This window comes from Bufo bufo, chromosome 9 (assembly GCF_905171765.1).
Source record: "Bufo bufo chromosome 9, aBufBuf1.1, whole genome shotgun sequence".
NCBI lineage: Eukaryota > Metazoa > Chordata > Amphibia > Anura > Bufonidae > Bufo > Bufo bufo.
Genome location: NC_053397.1, coordinates 71,897,368 through 71,921,898, shown reverse-complemented (window position 1 = coordinate 71,921,898; position 24,531 = coordinate 71,897,368). Strand labels below are relative to the sequence as shown.

Here is a 24,531-nt window from a genome sequence, read left to right as displayed (position 1 = left end):
TTAGTTAAATATCGATGTCTTAATGTTCAGGGCCCCCTTCACAGCAGCAGTCTTAATGTTCAGGCCCCCTCGCTAATGTGATATAATCTTACTGTATTAAAGTCTCCTGAGTCCTGATGTGTCTGGGATTCGAACTCACAACCTCCAATGTATGAGTGTATCAGAGGCAAAGCATTTACCCTCACAACCATAAAGGAGGCATTACAACTGATAGTTATAGCTGGCTAAGTGTACATCTATACATATGACAGCTGCCCCAACACACCCAGCACTACTATATCTCTATATGACAGCTATCCCAGCACACTCAGCTCTGCTATATCTCTATATATGAGCAGCTGTCATGTGTATAGATGTACACTTAGCCAGCTATAACAGTAGAAGTCTCATAATTTTTCAGTCAGCAGCAAGGCTGCTCTTATGGTCTTGTGGTTAGATGCTTTGCCTCTGATACAGAAGGTCGTGGGTTCAAATCCCAGCAGAAACCTTTTCTGAAATACAAGCACTGACTCCATATATGGACATACAGGGAGGGACACAGGAAGAGGCTGCATCGCATCGCATCGCTGACATGGAGGTAAGTAGAAGTGTTTATTTTTTTTTTTTTAATACCCGACTGTTACTGCCATGGGGGGAGCAGGGGGAGCGGGGAGCAGGGGGAGCGGGGGGAGCAGGGGGAGCGGGGAGCGGGGGGAGCGGGAAGAGCGGGGGGAGTGGGGGGGGGCACTTGATACTGGCACATGGGGGAGGGGGGTTGGTACCTGACCTGATACTGGCACCTGGGGGGGGTGTGTTTGTTACCTGATACTGACTGGCACATGGGGGGGAAGGCACCTGATACTGTGGATGGCACTGTTTAGGGGAGGGGGATCTGTGGATGACACTGTTTAGGGGAGAGGGATCTGTGGATGGCACTATTTAGGGGAGGGGGATCTGTGGATGGCACTATTTAGGGGAGGGGGATCTGTGTATGGCACTATTTAGGGGAGGGGGATCTGTTGATGGCACTATTTAGGGGAGGGGGATCTGTGGACGGCACTGTTTAGGGGAGAGGGATCTGTGGATGGCACTGTTTAGGGGAGGGGGATCTGTGGATGGCACTATTTAGGGGAGGGGGATCTGTGGATGGCACTATTTAGGGGAGGGGGATCTGTGAACGGCACTATTTAGGGGAGAGGGATCTGTGGATGGCACTATTTAGGGGAGGAGGATCTGTGTATGGCACTATTTAGGGGAGGGGGATCTGTTGATGCCACTATTTAGGGGAGGGGGATCTGTGGACGGCACTGTTTAGGGGAGGGGGATCTGTGGATGGCACTGTTTAGGGGAGGGGGATCTGTGGATGGCACTATTTAGGGGAGGGGGATCTGTGGATGGCACTATTTAGGGGAGGGGGATCTGTGGATGGCACTATTTAGGGGAGAGGGATCTGTGGATGGCACTATTTAGGGGAGGGGGATCTGTGGATGGCACTATTTAGGGGAGGGGGATCTGTGGATGGCACTGTTTAGGGGAGGGGGATCTGTGGATGGCACTGTTTAGGGGAGAGGGATCTGTGGATGGCACTGTTTAGGGGAGAGGGATCTGTGGATGGCACTGTTTAGGGGAGGGGGATCTGTGGATGGCACTGTTTAGGGGAGGGGGATCTGTGGGTGGCACTGTTTAGGGGAGGGTTAGTCAGCACCTCCCAGTGCGCAGGTGCACGCCGCCATGGCAAAGACCTAGAGGAAAAAAAGGAGACAATGCGGCAGCACCCTGCAAATCAGACAAAGTACAACAATGCTTACAAAAATTATGGTGCTAATACTACGCTTAAAAAGCGAGATGCTTGGTCAATGCATTTTGTACAAAACCATCTAAGCCCGTATGCCAAACGTCAAGGCGATCTCTGTTACACGGGTCCTAACACTAAATACTACCTGTTATGCGCCATAATGACCGCCATAAAATTCAGGGAGTGTTGGACCCACATGCATGTTGGATCCACTCTGCCTTTTTCCGTTTTTTGTGCCAAAATGGCCTCCATTACAAGGGATGCAGGTACCAACATGCATGCTGAGCCCACTCTATACCCTTCCTGGTGCTAAACAGCTTCCAATGAATGTAGTGAGAGCAGGCCACAGCTTTATACTGAAAATAATTAAAATCAGCCTATGGGGCAGACAGGCTAATCAGGAGTGCACGACTCGCTGGAGTGCCACATCTCCAGCATTGTAAATCTGCAAAAAAAGAGGGTTAGTCAGCACCTCCCAGTGCGCAGGTGCACGCCGCCATGGCAAAGACCTAGAGGAAAAAAAGGAGACAATGCGGCAGCACCCTGCAAATCAGACAAAGTACAACAATGCTTACAAAAATTATGGTGCTAATACTACGCTTAAAAAGCGAGATGCTTGGTCAATGCATTTTGTACAAAACCATCTAAGCCCGTATGCCAAACGTCAAGGCGATCTCTGTTACACGGGTCCTAACACTAAATACTACCTGTTATGCGCCATAATGACCGCCATAAAATTCAGGGAGTGTTGGACCCACATGCATGTTGGATCCACTCTGCCTTTTTCCGTTTTTTGTGCCAAAATGGCCTCCATTACAAGGGATGCAGGTACCAACATGCATGCTGAGCCCACTCTATACCCTTCCTGGTGCTAAACAGCTTCCAATGAATGTAGTGAGAGCAGGCCACAGCTTTATACTGAAAATAATTAAAATCAGCCTATGGGGCAGACAGGCTAATCAGGAGTGCACGACTCGCTGGAGTGCCACATCTCCAGCATTGTAAATCTGCAAAAAAAGAGGGTTAGTCAGCACCTCCCAGTGCGCAGGTGCACGCCGCCATGGCAAAGACCTAGAGGAAAAAAAGGAGACAATGCGGCAGCACCCTGCAAATCAGACAAAGTACAACAATGCTTACAAAAATTATGGTGCTAATACTACGCTTAAAAAGCGAGATGCTTGGTCAATGCATTTTGTACAAAACCATCTAAGCCCGTATGCCAAACGTCAAGGCGATCTCTGTTACACGGGTCCTAACACTAAATACTACCTGTTATGCGCCATAATGACCGCCATAAAATTCAGGGAGTGTTGGACCCACATGCATGTTGGATCCACTCTGCCTTTTTCCGTTTTTTGTGCCAAAATGGCCTCCATTATAAGGGATGCAGGTACCAACATGCATGCTGAGCCCACTCTATACCCTTCCTGGTGCTAAACAGCTTCCAATGAATGTAGTGAGAGCAGGCCACAGCTTTATACTGAAAATAATTAAAATCAGCCTATGGGGCAGACAGGCTAATCAGGAGTGCGTAGTATTAGCACCATAATTTTTGTAAGCATTGTTGTACTTTGTCTGATTTGCAGGGTGCTGCCGCATTGTCTCCTTTTTTTCCTCTAGGTCTTTGCCATGGCGGCGTGCACCTGCGCACTGGGAGGTGCTGACTAACCCTCTTTTTTTGCAGATTTACAATGCTGGAGATGTGGCACTCCAGCGAGTCGTGCACTCCTGATTAGCCTGTCTGCCCCATAGGCTGATTTTAATTATTTTCAGTATAAAGCTGTGGCCTGCTCTCACTACATTCATTGGAAGCTGTTTAGCACCAGGAAGGGTATAGAGTGGGCTCAGCATGCATGTTGGTACCTGCATCCCTTGTAATGGAGGCCATTTTGGCACAAAAAACGGAAAAAGGCAGAGTGGATCCAACATGCATGTGGGTCCAACACTCCCTGAATTTTATGGCGGTCATTATGGCGCATAACAGGTAGTATTTAGTGTTAGGACCCGTGTAACAGAGATCGCCTTGACGTTTGGCATACGGGCTTAGATGGTTTTGTACAAAATGCATTGACCAAGCATCTCGCTTTTTAAGCGTAGTATTAGCACCATAATTTTTGTAAGCATTGTTGTACTTTGTCTGATTTGCAGGGTGCTGCCGCATTGTCTCCTTTTTTTCCACTGTTTAGGGGAGGGGGATCTGTGGATGGCACTATTTAGGGGAGGGGGATCTGTGGATGGCACTATTTAGGGGAGAGGGATCTGTGGATGGCACTATTTAGGGGAGGGGGATCTGTGGATGGCACTATTTAGGGGAGGGGGATCTGTGGATGGCACTATTTAGGGGAGGGGGATCTGTGGATGGCACTGTTTAGGGGAGAGGGATCTGTGGATGGCACTGTTTAGGGGAGAGGGATCTGTGGATGGCACTGTTTAGGGGAGGGGGTTGGTACCTGACCTGATACTGGCACCTGGGGGGGGGTGTGTTTGTTACCTGATACTGACTGGCACATGGGGGGGAAGGCACCTGATACTGTGGATGGCACTGTTTAGGGGAGGGGGATCTGTGGATGGCACTGTTTAGGGGAGGGGGATCTGTGAACGGCACTATTTAGGGGAGAGGGATCTGTGGATGGCACTGTTTAGGGGAGGGGGATCTGTGGATGGCACTGTTTAGGGGAGGGGGATCTGTGAACGGCACTATTTAGGGGAGAGGGATCTGTGGATGGCACTATTTAGGGGAGGAGGATCAGTGTATGGCACTATTTAGGGGAGGGGGATCTGTTGATGCCACTATTTAGGGGAGGGGGATCTGTGGATGGCACTGTTTAGGGGAGGGGGATCTGTGGATGGCACTGTTTAGGGGAGGGGGATCTGTGGATGGCACTATTTAGGGGAGGGGGATCTGTGGATGGCACTATTTAGGGGAGGGGGATCTGTGGATGGCACTATTTAGGGGAGAGGGATCTGTGGATGGCACTATTTAGGGGAGGGGGATCTGTGGATGGCACTATTTAGGGGAGGGGGATCTGTGGATGGCACTGTTTAGGGGAGGGGGATCTGTGGATGGCACTGTTTAGGGGAGAGGGATCTGTGGATGGCACTGTTTAGGGGAGAGGGATCTGTGGATGGCACTGTTTAGGGGAGGGGGATCTGTGGATGGCACTGTTTAGGGGAGGGGGATCTGTGGGTGGCACTGTTTAGGGGAGGGGGATCTGTGGATGGCACTATTTAGGGGAGGGGGATCTGTGGATGGCACTATTTAGGGGAGGGGGATCTGTGGATGGCACTATTTAGGGGAGGGGGATCTGTGGATGGCACTATTTAGGGGAGAGGGATCTGTGGATGGCACTATTTAGGGGAGGGGGATCTGTGGATGGCACTATTTAGGGGAGGGGGATCTGTGGATGGCACTATTTAGGGGAGGGGGATCTGTGGATGGCACTGTTTAGGGGAGGGGGATCTGTGGATGGCACTGTTTAGGGGAGAGGGATCTGTGGATGGCACTGTTTAGGGGAGAGGGATCTGTGGATGGCACTGTTTAGGGGAGGGGGATCTGTGTATGGCACTGTTTAGGGGAGGGGGATCTGTGTATGGCACTGTTTAGGGGAGGGGGTTCTGTTGATGGCACTGTTTAGGGGAGGAGGATCTGTGGATGGCACTATTTAGGGGAGGGGGATCTGTGGACGGCACTATTTAGGGGAGGGGGATCTGTGGACGGCACTATTTAGGGGAGGGGGATCTGTGGATGGCACTATTTAGGGGAGGGGGATCTGTGGATGGCACTATTTAGGGGAGAGGGATCTGTGGATGGCACTATTTAGGGGAGGGGGATCTGTGGATGGCACTATTTAGGGGAGGGGGATCTGTGGATGGCACTATTTAGGGGAGGGGATCTGTGGATGGCACTATTTAGGGGAGGGGGATCTGTGGATGGCACGGGGGGGGGCCCATAATTTTTTTTGCTATGGGGCCCATGCATTTCTAGCTACGCCCCTGTCCAGAGCTGTAGATCGATCACTGAATGAAGTCTTTTGGAGGAGTTAATCACTGCCTAATCTCGCCCTAACGTCGCAGCTGCAACCTCTCCCTACACTTGTATCAGCAGAGTGACGTGCAGCGCTACGTGACCCAAGCTTATATAGAGGCTGGGTCACATGCTGCACTGGCCAATCACAGCCATGCCAATAGTAGGCATGGCTGTGATGGCCTCTTGGGGCAAGTAGTATGACGCTTGTTGATTGGCTGCCTTGCAGCCTTTCAAAAAGCGCCAAGAAAGCGCCGAACACCGAACCCGGACTTTTACGAAAATGTTCGGGTTCGGGTCCGTGTCACAGACACCCCAAAATTCGGTACGAACCCGAACTATACAGTTCGGGTTCGCTCATCCCTAGTCATATCCCTTTTTAATGTTTGCAATGTGCTCAGCAATGCGTTTTTTCAAAGTTTTTCTTAGTTCTGCCCACGTACTGTTTCTTACATGGGCATTGTATAATATATATAACGCTTTCTGTGTTACATGTCAGGAATTCTCAGATTTTATGTACCGTATATGGTTATTACTGGTGGATTTAACCTCAATGTTTTTTTTGGGAAATTTGGTGGATTTACATCCCATACAGGATCCACATCTATAAAAGCCGGATATTCCCATCCATTTCTGAATTGATGATTTTTTGGGGGGCTTATTAATAATAGTAGTGGCCACCAGTAAACCCAAATTTGGAGCCTTGGTGAAGGTGATTTGAGGTTTGTTGGGCAATATGTGTCCTATTGTCCTATCCTTGACAATGTGGTGCCAATGTTTATTGATTATATATCTAATCTTTTTATATTGGGAATTAAATGGCAATATTAGTCTTACATTGTCGTTTATACTAGGTTTTGGTTTTTCCAATTTATCCGAAAAAAAGGTGTTTCGATCTAATTTATGCACTGTTTCTAGAGAGGATTCTAATATTTCCAATGGATATTTTTTCTGTAAAAATTGGTCCCTTAAATCAATGGCTTCCTCTTCAAATTTTTCTTGTTTGGAACAATTCCTTTTAATACGTCTGAATTGACCTGACGGTATATTTACAAGCCATTGTGGTAAATGACAGCTATTATATAATATATAGCTGTTCTTGGATGTCGGCTTTTGATAGGTACTACATATTACATTTTTATTTTCTATATTAATTTGTAGATCCAAAAACTCAACGGTGGACATACTTGTATGTATAATAGCTGAAAAACGTAGATTCAATGGGTTATCATTGATGTCTTCTAAGAAGAGATCAAGTGATATTTGATCATTACTCCCTATAAACAACACATCGTCTATATAACGATTCATGTCAAGGGTTAATACTATGTTTAACCAGATAGTCAGATTATATATGTATGCAGACCAACTATTTTTATGTTTTTATTCTTATATTGTTATACTGTTATATCTTTACATTTTTCTCGTTGATAGACACTTTTTATCTTTATTTTCCATTTGAACAAAATTTTATAAAAAGTATATATTTAAATTAAACGCATAAAAATCGCACAGAATAAAAACACATACAAAAACCGCATTAGTATTTGTATGCAGAGCGATTTTAAAACATACACATAGTATATTGCCCAAAACTATACAACAGACAAATGTCACACCCTATTTATATAGGATCCGTTATGGAAAAGCTATATGCGATCAAACCCAGCCAATATATAATAGACACCACTGTTGTTATTATTGTCTTATTTATATACATTTCTTAACATGTTTTAACGTATTTATAGAATTTAAGTAACTTTCTATACTCACATTACAATAATTAGAGGATAAATGACCGGGTAAGCCAGATCCAGAGTTTCTGGTTTTCCCTGAGATGACGTAACAATCCCAAAGGAGAAGATTGACCCAGGCCTATATTTACTGCCATACAACAGACGAGACTTGACCACTGAGTAAGGAGTCTTTTGTTAACTCCGAAACACGTCTGGTGTACACAAGTCTCAAAGAAAAGAAGAAACCGCAGCACACAACCTGCGCACTGCCTTTGAACCTTTGGAAGCGCTTCCGAACATCCTATAGAAAGAAACAAAAGTCCTGTAGTGTCTAGAACAAATAGACACAAAGCAACGCCGGATACTAAAGAGGGTCTAATCATCCACTGACCCCGGCGTCAAAGCGGACTGTTTCCGAGTCTGAAAGCCCACTCACTCACCTTAAAGAGCCGACCGGAGGTAAGTCCATCTGTGCTGCAACACGTGGGACGCCACGCTAAGCACAAATACTTGGACACTCCACCTCCTCAAAAAGTGAGTAACCTGTTTAATTAAATTACGGTGTACTAGCAGATGAACATGCTATAGCTATGAAGATAATCATTCAGTAAATCGAAATGACATTATAACCACCGATAAAATACCGGCTATATTGGAACTTTTCGCATCAAATATCCGCAAATCAATTGCGGACAAATATTGAGACTGTACTTGCTAATCATTGGCTACGATTCAGGAACCACTAATCAGTAACCGTTGTCCAATACCATTGCGCACAATATTAACTCTCTAGATTGGCTGTAATACATTTTTTTATATATGTATTTTATGTAATTTTAATGACTATTTTAGTGTGATTAATTGAGGTACCGTTCACTTGATTTTATATTTGACACATCAAATAAACTATTCATAGTAATATATTGGCTACTGCTCTATGTGATTTTCGGATGCAGGTGTGCCCCTCTCATCTATTTAATTAATCTGTTTCTCTTTTAAAAGATTGGGGTTATCTTTTTAGGGGGAGCACCCATTCCTTGCCTATTGGAGGGTGAGCCATTCCAATCTACCCAAAGTACCCTACACAAGACAGTCACCCAAAAAATAAATAAAACTACGGCTTTTAGAATGTGGCGATACTAAAAAATCATTTTTTTTTCAAAAAAGTAAAACTGAATCAAACAACAACAAAAATATTTGGTCATATTTGGTATTGTCGCATCCGTAACAACCTGCTCTACAAAAATACCACATGATCTAACCTTAGTAATACAAAGACTCCAGCATGTAGTATAGAAAGATGGTTATTTTATTATTTTCAGGTTACTGCGGCTTTTAGTGTAACGTTTCGGCCAGGTGGCCTTCTTCAGACTGCAGTAACAAATAAAGTAACATATAAGCAAACTTTTAACACTGTCAAGAGATTATGTCATGAAGGCATTTCAGTAAATAATATATTAATCATGAATATCCGTCCCGATATAAGGTTTTGTCAAATCAAATATCTTGTCTTGTCTCATATCAACTAGAGACCTAGTGTGGATTGACAAACATCATTATGTGATGGGATAACAGGTAATGTCATAAGTCTATTAGTCATCCTGTCAAATATCCCTATGGGGTGGCAAGTCTCAGTACAATACAGCCACTTAGATATTGTGACGAATACCACACCTCGTGCCCACTTGACGTCAACTACGTCGAGCTCACGAGACGCGGTATTGTCCCTGGTTACCAAAAACGTGATGTTACGCCCTCCAGAGGAGCAGGTAAGATGCGCTTGGTACAGTTTACACACACACCTCCTGTCCCCGTTGGCACAGAGAGGCAACAAGCTGAGAGAGCCTTTTCACTGCCGCAGTGAAAACAGCGCTGTCTCAGCCTGGGAGATCTGCCACCAGCTTCTCGTTTGAAATAAGCCCGGTCCGCTAAAGGGATTATATAGGGTGAGAAACCAACCCGCGGTAGCTTATAACTAGGCCAAAACATGGACATGGGGATTCGTGATCGAGATACAAGATAGCACAAGATTAAATTATATATTTAATCGCCGTAAGGGCACACTAGATTTAACACAATATACACAGAGAATATATACAGTGGTCTGAGGTTACAAATACAGGTTATATGGGTACAACAGGGTTAAGAAGAGTAAAAGTCAGTTACCGGGTATGATGAAAGTTCCTTTTGGTTGTGAGATGTTCTTTGCTGGAGTCCACATGAAGGGCCGTGATCTTAGCTAGTTCCTGGGTCCCTCTAAACACATTACACGATGTGACCCTTCTTCAGAGAAAGACACCGCCCTCTGGCTTGCATGGGCTTATGACCTGTAGCCGTCCACTCCCTCCCCGCTTCTCTGGTTCTGGGAGCAAATGACCAATAAAACCCCTTAGGGCTCATAGCCCCAGACCAGAATATCGCAGGAAGATGGTTCCGGGCCCAATTGATCCGCCTGGGTTCCGGCTACAACTAGAGTCTAAGCATGGTACCGTTATTTGGGTTCTGTGGGGAGATAAGTATATCTCCCCTCCCGGGCACCCTAGTCTAAAGCCAGGACTATGTGGATGTCTGGCTTTGCCCCAGGATCGCAAAAATATAACCGAATTATGCCTGGGATGGATGGACGATTCATAATTCCTTATAACTCGCCGGCCCCAATATGTCTGCTAATCTGATTGAACTGGGGAAGGTTTGGGACCCCATACTAAGAGATCCTTCCTGTTACCTTGACCTGGCTCCTAGCTGCTGGAAGAGGTGTGAGTCTATCCACCTGGGGCATCCTTGAAGCCTGGACCCCTGGGGCTTTCTTCCCTGCCAGCTGACACTCAGATGGCTGGGGGGTGGAAACTTATTTTGCATGTACACTGATGAACATGTCAAGAGGTGAATCAAATGACAATCAGGGCTGGGGCCTTGAAGCAGGGCCCTCCTCTGCTATCTGTTAGCAAATGGGGGTGTGAGGTTATGGCTGACAGTAAATATTAATCCATATTCCTCACAGATATCAACACACATCAGCCATAAAATGTCCATGTGGGTGCAGCTATTATTATATTATCAGGTACATGGGTCTAAGTATGCTATTGGTGCCATTCCAGTATATTCAAATTGTGTCTACATGATAATATCTCCATCCCGATGTAGTATCATAATCTACAGGGTGGGCCATTTATATGGATACACCTTAATAAAATTGGAATGGTTGGTGATATTAACTTCCTGTTTTTGGCACATTAGTATATGTGAGGGGGGAAACTTTTCAAGATGGGTGGTGACCATGGCGGCCATTTTGAAGTTGGCCATTTTGAATCCAACTTTTGTTTTTTCAATAGGAAGAGGGTCATGTGACACATCAAACTTATTGGGAATTTCACACGAAAAACAATGGTGTGCTTGGTTTTAACGTAACTTTATTCTTTCATGAGTTATTTACAAGTTTCTCTTTGTTTACAGCCATTGACATGTCGCCGAGGTTAACACGTGAGGAGCGGATAGAAATAGTGTTGATGTCTGGTGAACGCAGTAACCGGGTCATTGCAGCAGATTTCAATGCAAGACAGCTCGAAAATAGAAAAGAACAGCTCCAGATTCACATAGAGGTCCTCTAAAAACCTCTTTATTCATATATAATGCTTACAGCAGACACATCCACCTGGTATACAAGACTTGTTGACGCGTTTCGGACACTGGGTCCTTAGTCGTAATAACATTTCATAGTGAAGCACAAGAATTTAAATGTATCACAAACCCGCCTCTCCAAAATCCAGGGGAGGGATAAACTAACATCATTGGTTGCTTCATTAGGTTGACACCCTTCACCTACACACATCTAATCAAGTAGTAGATGCCTTTCACACTGTGCAATGGTCTGATTCCAACTTTAACCCCTAAAGGTCTGTACAAGCAGTTTGCTCTGAATCCGTACAAGGGGGGGGGGGGGGGGAATGCATAGTGTGAATGGCATACCACAAATAAAAACATATGGTGACATTTACTAATATGACCTCTTTCTATACCATTGAATTTCCATAATATATGAATCCATATGACCTATCAGGAGAAATAAAATGTACATATATTTTCATGTTAAGCACATTACTAAAAATAAATGCGTAGAGAGGGCTCACCTGTATAATCAAGAGTGGAAAAGGGTGCACCTACCAAGAGGATTCACCCAATCCTCTAAATGCAATGGTAGAATCAAGGAGAAAAATGGTAGGGCACACCAATATTAGGTACCACACGGATGATTAATAGACCGATATTTTATTTTATTAGTGATATACTATTAAATAACCATTCAATAACAATTAATAGAAATGTCATAAAATTCATAAAAAATTCATAAAAAATTGCACTCTTAAAAATACAATATAAACATGGTAAATAGTAAAACTATTAAATACAATAAATAGATCTGCAATAATGTGTGTATAAATATATGCAGTATTGTATAAATAACTTCTACACTTTATGCCTAAAGGTTCCAATAGTTCTACTAAATATATACCAAGGTGCGTTAAGGAGATGAATAATGTCCTTCCAAATGGGTTAATTAACCCAATCGATGCTCCAATACATGAAGTGGGGAGTGAGTCCGTTATTTGAATAGAGTCTTTTTAAATAGTCACCAATGTCTTTGCGACTGTTGCGACTCAATAGTCGCTATCCGTATTAAAGTATTACACTGTTGCTGCCTGTTAATAGAGAAGAGCCGAAGCTATTGTACTCACAGTTTATGATGCAGTGATGTCGGCTTTTACTGCGTCACAGGTGGCATCCCACGTGTGGTAGGCAGTTATTACACAGGTACCAGCATGTAAAGATGATGCGACTTTCAGGATCCTCGGTGTTCTTATATGGCCGTACTGTGTTGGAGATCAGTCGGTAGTGTCTTCCTTCTGCATTTAGACAGATATTCAGCAGGAGTGGACTTAGCCACAAAGCCGACTCTCCAGACAAACAGGTATCCGGCTTTTCTTTGCTTATTCAAGATGGAAAATCACCGATCCTTTGCTTCTTTATTTTCTTTTTCTTTAAGCGCTTTCGGTCCTCCGGTACTGTACTTTATTCCATGGGATAATTACTAAACGCGTTTCGGAGTTGGCTATGACTCCTTCATCAGTGGCTAAAATCTCCATGGAAATGACTAACTTTTATATAAACACAAATACGCATATAAATGAAACCGCAACACCTTCATAGAATACAATACATTCTTATAGAAGTTATGACTTTTTGTTTCTTATTTTTTATTTTATATTTTATATTTTCCATCTTCACTCTGCATATACCAGTCTATTTCATACTGTTCATTCATGCTGGTGTAGATACAGAATAATAGATACAAATAGTATCAAAATATCGAAAACCGCACAGTGTTTGTGCGGTTTGAATGCTACAATTTTTATGTGTTGCGGTTTCAATGCGTTTTTGTTTTGACTCAATATCATTTCGATATCAATCATTATCAAGCTTATATAGGCAGTTCAGTTCAATAGAATCACCTTAATATAGAACAAATTATATAAAACAAATATGTTATATTAAAAATGTAAAAGTAAAAATTTAAAAATATTTTTTATATATTAATAAAATACTCAATAGTTGTATATATCACTAAAATAGGACAGATAGATATTTTATTAGTTTAGTATTAATTATATTTATTTGTAATTTTTCATTCTTCATTTTAATTCGTTTGCACGGGGGAGAGCTTCAACATTTGTAAATATTAAAGGAGGGAGTCCATCACCGGGGGAAGACTCGGAGATATAAAATACTCACGGGTCTCTCCCCGGTCAAGGACCCCCCCCCCCCCCCCCTGGAACATAGCTATAGAAATCCATATATTTCGATTTCAGCATTTAGTCCTGCTGGTAGTAGAGTATTAAAGTCAAAGATGAATCTTGATTCAACCCTTGACATTTTCTTAATATGATCTCCACCCCTCCAGTCTGTTTCTATTTTTTTCCAGAGCCGAAAAAACCAGTCCACTAGGGTCTTGGTTATGTATAAGTTTAAAATGATTTGACAGAGTATGTTTTACGTAACCTTTCTTTATATTGGAGATATGTTCTGCTATGCGAACTTTCAATTGTCTCTTTGTTCTTCCCACGTATTGTCTCTTGCAAGGACATTGTATAACATAAATGACACTATAGCTATTGCATGTAAGGAAATCTTTAATTGTATGTTGATGATTATTTGTTGTAGATTTCACTGCCGATTTCTTTTTAGGGAACATAGTGTTTTTGCATCCCATACATTTTCCACATCGAAAAAACCTGTAGTATTTGTCCATTTTTGTATGGATGAATCTACTTTATTTTTATTGGTTTTTGGGATGGTTGGTGCTACCATAAGTGCTAAATTAGGGGCTTTGGTGAAAATAACTTGTGGAAAGTCCGGAATCAATTGGCCTATTATTTTATCTTTATTCAAAAAATGCCAATGTTTATTCAGTATATACTTCACTTGTTTATGTTGAGTATTAAACGGGACAATTATTCTTATATTTTCATCTTTCTGTTTTTTTATTTTTGTATCAAAGAAAGATTGCCGGTCTAATTGTCTGACCTTGTTTAATGCTGTTTCCAAAACCTCTGTTGGATATTGTTTCTCCAAAAACTGGTTTTTCATGTCTACAGCTTCCTTTTCAAAAACTTCCAATTTTGAACAGTTTCTCCTGATTCTTCTAAATTGTCCTGTCGGTACATTTAAGAGCCATTGTGGCAAATGACAGCTACTATACAAAATTTAGCTATTCTTTGATGTTGGCTTCCGAAATGTATTGCAGATCAACTTGGACTCCTCTATTTTAATTTCTAGATCTAGGAATTCCACCATTTCTTGCCTGGTCTTTCCTGCAAACCGTAGATTATAGTCATTTTTATTTATGTCTTCTAAAAATTTATCCAATGATTTCTGGTCATTTTTCCATATAAAGAGGACGTCATCAATATACCTTTTCCAGAGTACCAGGTCTGTCCCCAGCTTAGGGTCAATAACCTCTCGTTCCCAATTCGCCATAAATAAATTGGCGTAGCTGGGGGCAAACCTGGTGCCCATTGCAGTACCACATATCTGCAGATATATATTTGAGTCAAACCAGAAATAGTTATGGTCTAGAATATACTGGGTAACTGTCTGCAAATATTCAATCTGTTCTATAGGTACCTGGCTATTCTGTTGTAATTGCTGTCCCATAGCTTTTATTCCTTGTTTATGATTTATTACGGTATATAGGGACTGCACGTCCAATGTTCCTATAATCCATCCAGGACTATATTGTATATTCTCAACCATATCTATTATTGAAGTAGTATCTTTTATATATGATTTAATTGTTTTGACTACTGGTTGCAATAGTTTATCTATGTAATGTGACAGATTTGCTGTCAACGAACCAATACCAGAAATTATTGGCTGCCCTGGTGGATTTATAGGGTCCTTATGTAATTTAGGAATGCAGTAAAATACTGGCAATCTGCATTGGCTGTTAGTGATATAGTGAAATTCTTGTTGGGATAGAATACCTGATTTTTGACCTTGTTCACATAATGTTACCAATTGTTTATGGAATTCTACAGTAGGGTCAGTACGTAACCGCTTATACGTAATTGTGTCGGACAACTGTCTGGTACATTCTTTATTATAGTTATCTTTATTGCATACCACTATTGCTCCCCCTTTGTCTGCCGGACGTATTATTATTTGTTGATCCTTCTGCAGTTGTTTTATTGCCTGTATTTCGGCTTTTGATAGATTATTATCTCTACTTTGATTTATTTTTATTTTCCTAATATCAAATTCTACAGCCTGTCTAAAGGCCATCATCTCCTCACCAATTTCTTGACGTGGGTATTTGGCTGATTTGCTTTTCACATCTGTATGTACATACTTTCGACTTTCTATTGGGGTACCTCCATTTAATATAGGATTTTTGATGAAATATTTCTTTAAACATAATTTTCTAATGTACTTTTCTATACTAATCATTGTATCAAACTTATTCTTTCATGAGTTATTTACAAGTTTCTCTTTGTTTACAGCCATTGACATGTCGCCGAGGTTAACACGTGAGGAGCGGATAGAAATTGTGTTGATGTCTGGTGAACGCAGTAACCGGGTCATTGCAGCAGATTTCAATGCAAGACAGCTCGAAAATAGAAAAGAACGGCTCCAGATTCACATAGAGGTCCTCTAAAAACTTCTTCTTTATTCATATATAATGCTTACAGCAGACACATCCACCTGGTATACAAGACTTGTTGACGCGTTTCGGACACTGGGTCCGGAGTCGTAATAGCATTTCATAATGAAGCACAAGAATTTAAATGTATCACAAACCCGCCTCTCCAAAATCCAGAGGAGGGATAAACTAACATCATTGGTTGCTTCATTAGGTTGACACCCTTCACCTACACACATCTAATCAAGTAGTAGATGCCTTTCCCACTGTGCAATGGTCTGATTCTAACTTTAACCCCTAAAGGTCTGTACAAGCAGTTTGCTCTGAATCCGTACAAGGGGGGGGGGGGGAATGCATAGTGTGAATGGCATACCACAAATAAAAACATATGGTGACATTTACTAATATGACCTCTTTCTATACCATTGAATTTCCATAATATATGGATCCATATGACCTATCAGGAGAAATAAAATGTACATATATTTTCATGTTAAGTACATTACTGATAAATGTACATTAACTCTTTTTTTAAATTCAAACTACCAAAAAGGCCATCCAGGGTCAGTTTTTCTTTGGACATTGATATTTCGGACTGCTCGGATGTAACTGGGGTAGTGGGGATGAACCATCTATGCCCTCCCCCCCTACATCATCTCAGGGTGAAATGAATAAGCCATCTTATTATAAAAAATATAAAACAAATCAAGATAAAAAGAATGCGGAAGGTGGGACAAAAAACTAAGAACAAGAGCAGGAAGGAAACATCAGAAAACAGTATCCAAGAGCTACTCGACTTCAGACAAGACCCAAGTAACGCATGACTTTTTAAATGTGTTGAATTTATCTAATATAGTATTGAGCAGAGAACAAGAGTTCGTTTTATCATTAGGCCTTAATTTTGCGCCGTCTGCACATTTTTAATACTATATTGGATATTAACAAGTTTGTCCGTAATTTGACAGTGTCTAGGCATTTCCATGATATCCCTGCTCCTGCTGACCCCCCGCTGACAGAAACAGGTCTACACGAGGAGAATATATACAGGGAGTGCAGAATTATTAGGCAAGTTGTATTTTTGAGGATTAATTTTATTATTGAACAACAACCATGTTCTCAATGAACCCAAAAAACTCATTAATATCAAAGCTGAATATTTTTGGAAGTAGTTTTTAGTTTGTTTTTAGTTTTAGCTATTTTAGGGGGATATCTGTGTGTGCAGGTGACTATTACTGTGCATAATTATTAGGCAACTTAACAAAAAACAAATATATACCCATTTCAATTATTTATTTTTACCAGTGAAACCAATATAACATCTCAACATTCACAAATATACATTTCTGACATTCAAAAACAAAACAAAAACAAATCAGTGACCAATATAGCCACCTTTCTTTGCAAGGACACTCAAAAGCCTGCCATCCATGGATTCTGTCAGTGTTTTGATCTGTTCACCATCAACATTGCGTGCAGCAGCAACCACAGCCTCCCAGACACTGTTCAGAGAGGTGTACTGTTTTCCCTCCTTGTAAATCTCACATTTGATGATGGACCACAGGTTCTCAATGGGGTTCAGATCAGGTGAACAAGGAGGCCATGTCATTAGATTTTCTTCTTTTATACCCTTTCTTGCCAGCTACGCTGTGGAGTACTTGGACGCGTGTGATGGAGCATTGTCCTGCATGAAAATCATGTTTTTCTTGAAGGATGCAGACTTCTTCCTGTACCACTGCTTGAAGAAGGTGTCTTCCAGAAACTGGCAGTAGGACTGGGAGTTGAGCTTGACTCCATCCTCAACCCGAAAAGGCCCCACAAGCTCATCTTTGATGATACCAGCCCAAACCAGTACTTCACCTCCACTTTGCTGGCGTCTGAGTCGGACTGGAGCTCTCTGCCCTTTACCAATCCAGCCACGGGTCTATCCATCTGGCCCATCAAGACTCACTCTCATTTCATCAGTCCATAAAACCTTAGAAAAATCAGTCTTGAGATATTTCTTGGCCCAGTCTTGACGTTTCAGCTTGTGTGTCTTGTTCAGTGGTGGTCGTCTTTCAGCCTTTCTTACCTTGGCCATGTCTCTGAGTATTGCATACCTTGTGCTTTTGGGCACTCCAGTGATGTTGCAGCTCTGAAATATGGCCAAACTGGTGGCAAGTGGCATCTTGGCAGCTGCACGCTTGACTTTTCTCAGTTCATGGGCAGTTATTTTTCACCTTGGTTTTTCCACACGCTTCTTGCGACCCTGTTGACTATTTTGAATGAAACGCTTGATTGTTCGATGATCACGCTTCAGAAGCTTTGCAATTTTAAGAGTGCTGCATCCCTCTGCAAGATATCTCACTATTTTTGACTTTTCTGAGCCTGTCAAGTCCTTCTTTTGACCCATTTTGCCAAAGAAAAGGAAGTTGCCTAATAATTATGCACACCTAATATAGGGTGTTGATGTCATTAGACCACACCCCTTCTCATTACAGAGATGCACATCACCTAATATGCTTAATTGGTAGTAGGCTTTCGAGCCTATACAGCTTGGAGTAAGACAACATGCATAAAGAGGATGATGTGGTCAAAATACTCATTTGCCTAATAATTCTGCACACAGTGTACAAAGATTTATTGTTTAATGAACAAGTGTCACTGTGTTGTCTTGCGGGGCTGCAGCAGGAGCAAGGAATCATGGAAACAGCAAAACCAGGGAGAAAATTACAAACACGTAATCCACGGTTTTATCCAGTAATGTCACGCACTGGCAGCATGGATATTTTCCAAGAGGTACTAGAAAAGGAACTGAGACGGTTACAACAGGAGACTAATGAGGTCAGGTGTTTTGATAATCTAACCCGTTCTCAGATACAGGCCCTCACAGAGCTGCAAATGTGTGATGAGATTGTAATCAAAATGGCGGACAAAGGGTGGTAGTCTTGGACAGTGCTGTATATAAGTCACAAATGTTGGACATGTTATCTGATGCATCCACATATAGGAAATTATATAAGGACCCATTAACAGAGTTTAATATTAGATATATGTCACTGATCCATAAAGGTCGGGACATGGGTCTATTTGACGAAACCGAATTCAGGTATCTTTGCATGGATGCACCAGTGACTCCAATTATGCATGCCCTGCCCAAGATACACAAGGAGGTCCACCCCCCCCCCCTTTGCGCCCAATAGTGTCGGGTATGGGATCCCTGACCGAGCGCCCGGGCAATTGGTTGGATAATATCTCACAACCATTGGTCAGGCTCACACCAGGTTTCCTTAAAGACACAGTTGATGTCTTAAGAGCCATGTACTATCTCAAATGGGAAGCTAGTTTTAAATGGATCACCGCGGATGTAGTGGCACTGTATCCCTCTATCCCCCACAGGGTCGCTTTATTAGCTATGGAATATCACCTCCAGAAATATACAGGGTTTAATGATGGCTATATTGATTATGCATGTGAGATTGCTGCTTTTCTGCTTACACACAATTATTTTATGTTCGACGGTGTGCTCTATCTCCAGACACGTGGAGTGTCAATGGGGGCCAAATTTTCGCCCTCACTGGCTAATTTGACTATGGCATATTGGGAGGAGAAACATATTTATAATTTGGGCAACCCATTTGGCTCTGGATTGCTCTGGTACGGCAGATACATCGATGACCTGCTCATGATATGGGCGGGCGATGTGTCTGCTGTCCCAGACCTCCAGGCCTACTTAAATGATAATGATTACAACTTACGCTTTACATGTGTAGTGTCCCACTAGGTAAAGGTGGGCGCTACACAAGGTTAACATTGTCTATTGCATTTACTGCCATGTGTTGTATTTCCCTGTGTTATCTGGGTGTCAGGCCTGTCAGGGTGCAGTTTAGCCTCCCAGGTGTTAGAGGGAGCTAGAGAGCCCTAGTTATATATAGGTAGGCCCAGACAGGGGAAAGTTAGTGTATTCCAGGGGACTAGAGGAGTCACTTAGTCAACCTGAAGCTCCTGAGGCTAGGAATAGCTCAGTGGAGATACCCCAGTAGTAGGACAGAACCTCCTGGGAGAAACCTGCAGCTTCCCTACCAAGCAAGGATAATACAAGTTCAGATAAGTAACCTGATGGGCAGAAGTACTATAAAGTAAAGAGCAAGGGTCAATACTGGAGGAAGGATTTATATACCAAGGATTAAAGCCAGCAATTAGGCATCCGGGCCTTGGGATCCAGCCAGCTAGAATAGCTGAAGGGGATAGAGCAGCATTGCACTGCAAAGCATTAACTGTTTGCCCTCCAAGTATCTTGCATGATTAATACCTGCCATTATTGAAAGAAAACCTGCTTGTGGAGTATTGTTCAAGGGACTGCATCATCATTATCAACTGTAACTGTCTGTACAAAGTTGGACTATTTTTCCACCAAGTAAAGCAACGTTTGGTTTACCAACTGTGTACTCATTTAATCCTCCTACAAATCGGTGTGCCACCATTACAGGCACTGGCGTCACGAATCTTAAAGGGACCTTACCTAGGGTACTCAAAACACCTACAACACCCAGGGCACCTCACATACCATCAGGCCTGGTCCCTATCTACAGAGTGTGCCCCAGAGGAACTAGTGTCTGCCTCTCCATTCACTGCCGCATGCCTGCCCAGGGTTCTCCTCAGAAAAGTGAGTAACCCTCGATTGCCCATACCGTGACCTCACTGTCGCTATACCCTGCAGGTCTGGCGTGCTGCATAAATTGGCGTCACGAACAGGATACGATCATTCCTGCGCCATTGCGGATACAAAAACTGTGTGCTATTATATGCCTTAAAGTGACCAAGCCCTAATTGCTTTATTGAAAATTGTTGGGCCAAAGAACTGTAATAATTCGCTGTGTGAAACTGTGCTTTTTGTCTGGACTGTTTGCCGTTTGCGAAAGCCACCGCTTGCTGTCAGTGAATCGACAGCGATTTTGCCCACTTCACCTGAGTTGGATAACAAGTGCGCCTTGTGGAACCGTTTGGTGCGAAAAAGAGGACTTTGGCGCGAAAAAGAACAAGGAGGAAGAACGCCGCCCTGTCTGGAAGAAAATGTGCCGCCTACCTGAGTCCCGGAGCTACGAGAGACCGCGCCCACCTGCTGACGCTGTACGCAGAACGCTCAGCGCCCGTAGCCACGCATCTCGCGAGATCTGGAGCGAGCATCACCGGAGTAAGTACAGACTTTAAACTTTTGCCGGCTCTTCCGATTACCTTACTGGAACATTCCCGACCCCTGCCAGGGCACCGGAGAGGATCCCTTTAGTGACCAAAGACTTTACTTAGAAAAAGTTATTACCATTGCCGCTCCGGTCCGCTCCACTACATTTAAAGGGCCATACCCACATATTAACGCCATGTCCGCACCTGAGAAAATCGGGCAGGTGTCCCCAGTCGTGCCTTCTGAAGTACCCACAGCCGACTCTAGGGCCCCTGCCGCCGCGGCACCGTCAAGCCTGATGCCGTTAACCATGCCGTATTATTTTGGGGCCCCCTGGTTCCCACGTTATTCAGGGGAAGCCCACAAGTTAAAGGACTTTAGGGAGCAGATACTGGCCTTGTTCCGGCTTTATCCCATAACTGCCGAACAACAAATGGAGATCCTCCTAGCTCAGTTAGAAGGGGCCGCCCGCAGGGAAGTCATGTCATGGCCCCGCTCTGAGAAGAATAGCCTGGAACAGATTTTTGATCGCTTGGGCACCACATTTGAGGCCAGAACGGTGTCAGAAATTAAAATGCGTTTCTTCAGCAGAAAGCAGCAGCCTGGAGAGTCGCTCCGCGATTTTGCCCTGTCCTTACAAGAGACACTGAGAGCTGTAGTCCAAGTGGATCCCAAAGAAGCTGAGGACCAGGACCGGACTCTTAGAGAGCAGTTCATTGCGGGCATAAGTACTGAGCATTTAAAGGGCCAGCTACGGATGTTGTCAGCTCAACACCCCCACTGTACATTTTTGGATTTTAAGGAATTGGCCATCAGTATACTAGGCCAGAACCCTGCTCCAGGGCCAGCAGCCTTCCCTGAACCTCAGGCTTGTCAGCCAAAGACTGTTAATGTGGGGCCTGCAGGAGTCAGTCAGGCCACCCAGGCTCCAGTCACAGATGTAGTGGCAGCACTAATGGAGCAAGTGAACCATCTTATTCTAAGCTTAGAGAAGGTGTGTAAGAAAATCGAGGAGTGGGAGAGACCATTGTTACTGGAAGATGAAGGCCCTTTTCCTCCAAGGCTCCCACCTGCCTTTTGGGATGTATATCCAAAAGAACCTGATGGGCGACCGAGTTACCGGCCCAGAAGTAGAAAACAGCCTGTCTGCCACCATTGTAAGAAATATGGACATACCGAATCAATGTGCTGGCAGTTAAACGGGCAACCCCTGAGGCAGAGGACCGCCCCTCGGGAGGTAGAACAGTAGGTCCAAAGGATCCAAGCTGGATGCCTAAGTATGTAGGATCCCGTCCAAAAATTTATATATGTATCAACGGGATACCCTTTGAAGCCCTGTTGGACACTGGGTCACAGGTCACTACCATTCAACGGCCTGCCTTTGACAAGTTCTGGGATCCAAGTCTCCTCACCCAGCCACCAGAGTCCTGGCTAGATATCATTGCCAGCAACGGTAAGCCAGTGAAAGTGCATGGGTATTGGGAACCTACCCTTCAGGTGGGAGAAGCCACCCTGCCACAGCAAGGCGTGATTGTGGTACAAGCAGGAGATAAAGGAGGACACCCTGTGATCTTAGGGACTGACGTTCTAAAAAATTGTTACTCCTAAGTGCTTGACGCATTAAATCAAACTATATCTTCAGCCTCACCTGCTTCCAGAAGAGTTATTCAAAAGACTATTAGTGTGCTGTGTGCTCAACAAAGGTTCGCCAACAAAAAAGGAGAAATTTGTACTGTCCGGATCCGGGATAACCGGCCGGTAATTCTGCCTCCAAACTCCCAGATCATCCTTTGGTGCCGTGCTGTGTTAGGGATCCAGGGCCAGGACTATCAAGCCCTAGTGGAACCTATTACCATTGAAAATCATCCCTTCATACGGACAGCCAAGAGCCTGGTGACCGTGTCTCAAGGTAAAGTGCCTGTCCGTTTAATTAACTTTGGTGATCATCCCATTACTCTCCTTAAACACTGCCCCGTTGCTCAGCTTTTTCAAGTGTCTTTCCAGGATGTGATCCGTCTGCCTGCCACGGAGGCGTTCCAGACCACACAGAGCAGCAGCCTCCCTACGACATCCTGGTGGGAAGAACTACATGTGGGGAACGAATCCACCCCAAAAGAACAAATAGAGGGAGTCCTGAAGCTGGTGAAGGAGCACCACCAGGCTTTCAGCAAACACTCCACGGACTACGGAGAGGTCAGTGTAATCAAACACACCATACCCACTGGCTCTCATCCTCCTATTAAGGAGAGATACAGGCCCATACCACCTACTACCTATCAGTCTGTGAAAGAGATGATACAAGAGATGAAAGACTCTAATATAATCCGGGACAGTCATAGTCCCTGGGCTGCGCCCCTAGTTCTTGTCCGAAAAAAAGATGGCAGCATAAGGTTCTGCGTGGATTACAGAAAAATTAATATAATCACCCACAAAGATGCATATCCATTGCCACGCATTGAAGAGTCCTTGACTGCCCTGGGGTCATCAGCCTATTTCTCCACCTTGGACTTAACCAGTGGGTACTGGCAAGTACCCATGGCCCCAGAAGATCGAGAAAAGACTGCTTTCACTACACCTATGGGCCTGTTTGAATTCAATTATATGCCGTTTGGACTGTGTAACGCTCCAGGAACGTTCCAGAGGCTGATGGAACGTTGTTTAGGCCATAGGAATTTTGAGACTGTTCTATTATACCTGAATGACGTTATCATATACTCCAAGACGTATGAGGACCACCTAGAACACCTGGGTGAGGTGTTCCAAGTTCTTACTAAATATGGCCTCAAAATCAAGCCATCCAAGTGCCACCTGCTGAAACCAAATACCTCGGTCAAATACCTCGGGAACGTTGTCAGTGCCGAAGGAGTACAGCCTGATCCTGATAAACTTGCTGCTGTCCGCAACTGGCCTACTCCTACGACCGTGAAAGAGGTGAGAAGCTTTCTCAGTTTTGCAGGGTATTACAGGCGTTTCATCCCGCATTTCGCACAAATTGCGGATCCCATCCAGGAACTCCTGAGGGGGCATCCAAAGAAGAGCCCAAAAACTCCTATTCCTGTTGAATGGAACGAAGAACGGGAAATTGCCTTTCAACTCCTAAAGAAGAAGTTGACTGAACCCCCTGTTCTGGGTTACCCAGATTATCAGAAGCCATTCCACCTCTACATGGATGCCAGTAAAAGAGGCCTGGGGGCCGTGTTGGCTCAAGTGCAAGATAACAAAGAGAGGTTATTTGCCTACGCCAGCAGATCCCTGAAGGGAGCTGAAAAGAACGACCAGAACTACAGTTCTTTCAAGCTGGAGTTTCTTGCCTTAGTGTGGGCTGTGACCGAAAAGTTCAAAGACTATCTCGCTGCCACAACCTTTGTTGCCTTCACGGACAATAATCCCCTGGCGCATCTGAATACAGCCAAATTAGGGGCACTGGAGCAAAGATGGGCCTCCCGCCTTGCCAACTATGACTTTACTGTGAAATACCGGGCAGGCCGCTCCAATGATAACGCTGATGCTCTGTCGCGGCTTCCCACTACAGAGGCCCCAGATGAACTAAAAGATGCCTGGGAAGAAGTGGAAATGCCAGCGTTCTACAATAAATTTGCCCAGCAGGATAATATCCGTACTGAAGATCTCCCTGCTGCTGATCCT

The 24,531-nt window shown here is 43.8% G+C and overlaps 1 protein-coding gene across 1 annotated transcript in view; it reads left to right on the top strand.

Moving 5' to 3' along the window:
* Positions 1-24,297, top strand: part of LOC120979792 — a gene marked incomplete at both ends in the record, with an annotated part of 33,598 nt that extends 9,301 nt beyond the window's left edge. The window contains one exon of the mRNA XM_040408749.1: positions 23,689-24,297. Within this exon, the coding sequence (XP_040264683.1) occupies positions 23,689-24,297 (609 nt within the window). The remainder of the gene's footprint in view (positions 1-23,688) is intronic.
* Between the last annotated feature and the right edge of the window lie 234 nt (positions 24,298-24,531).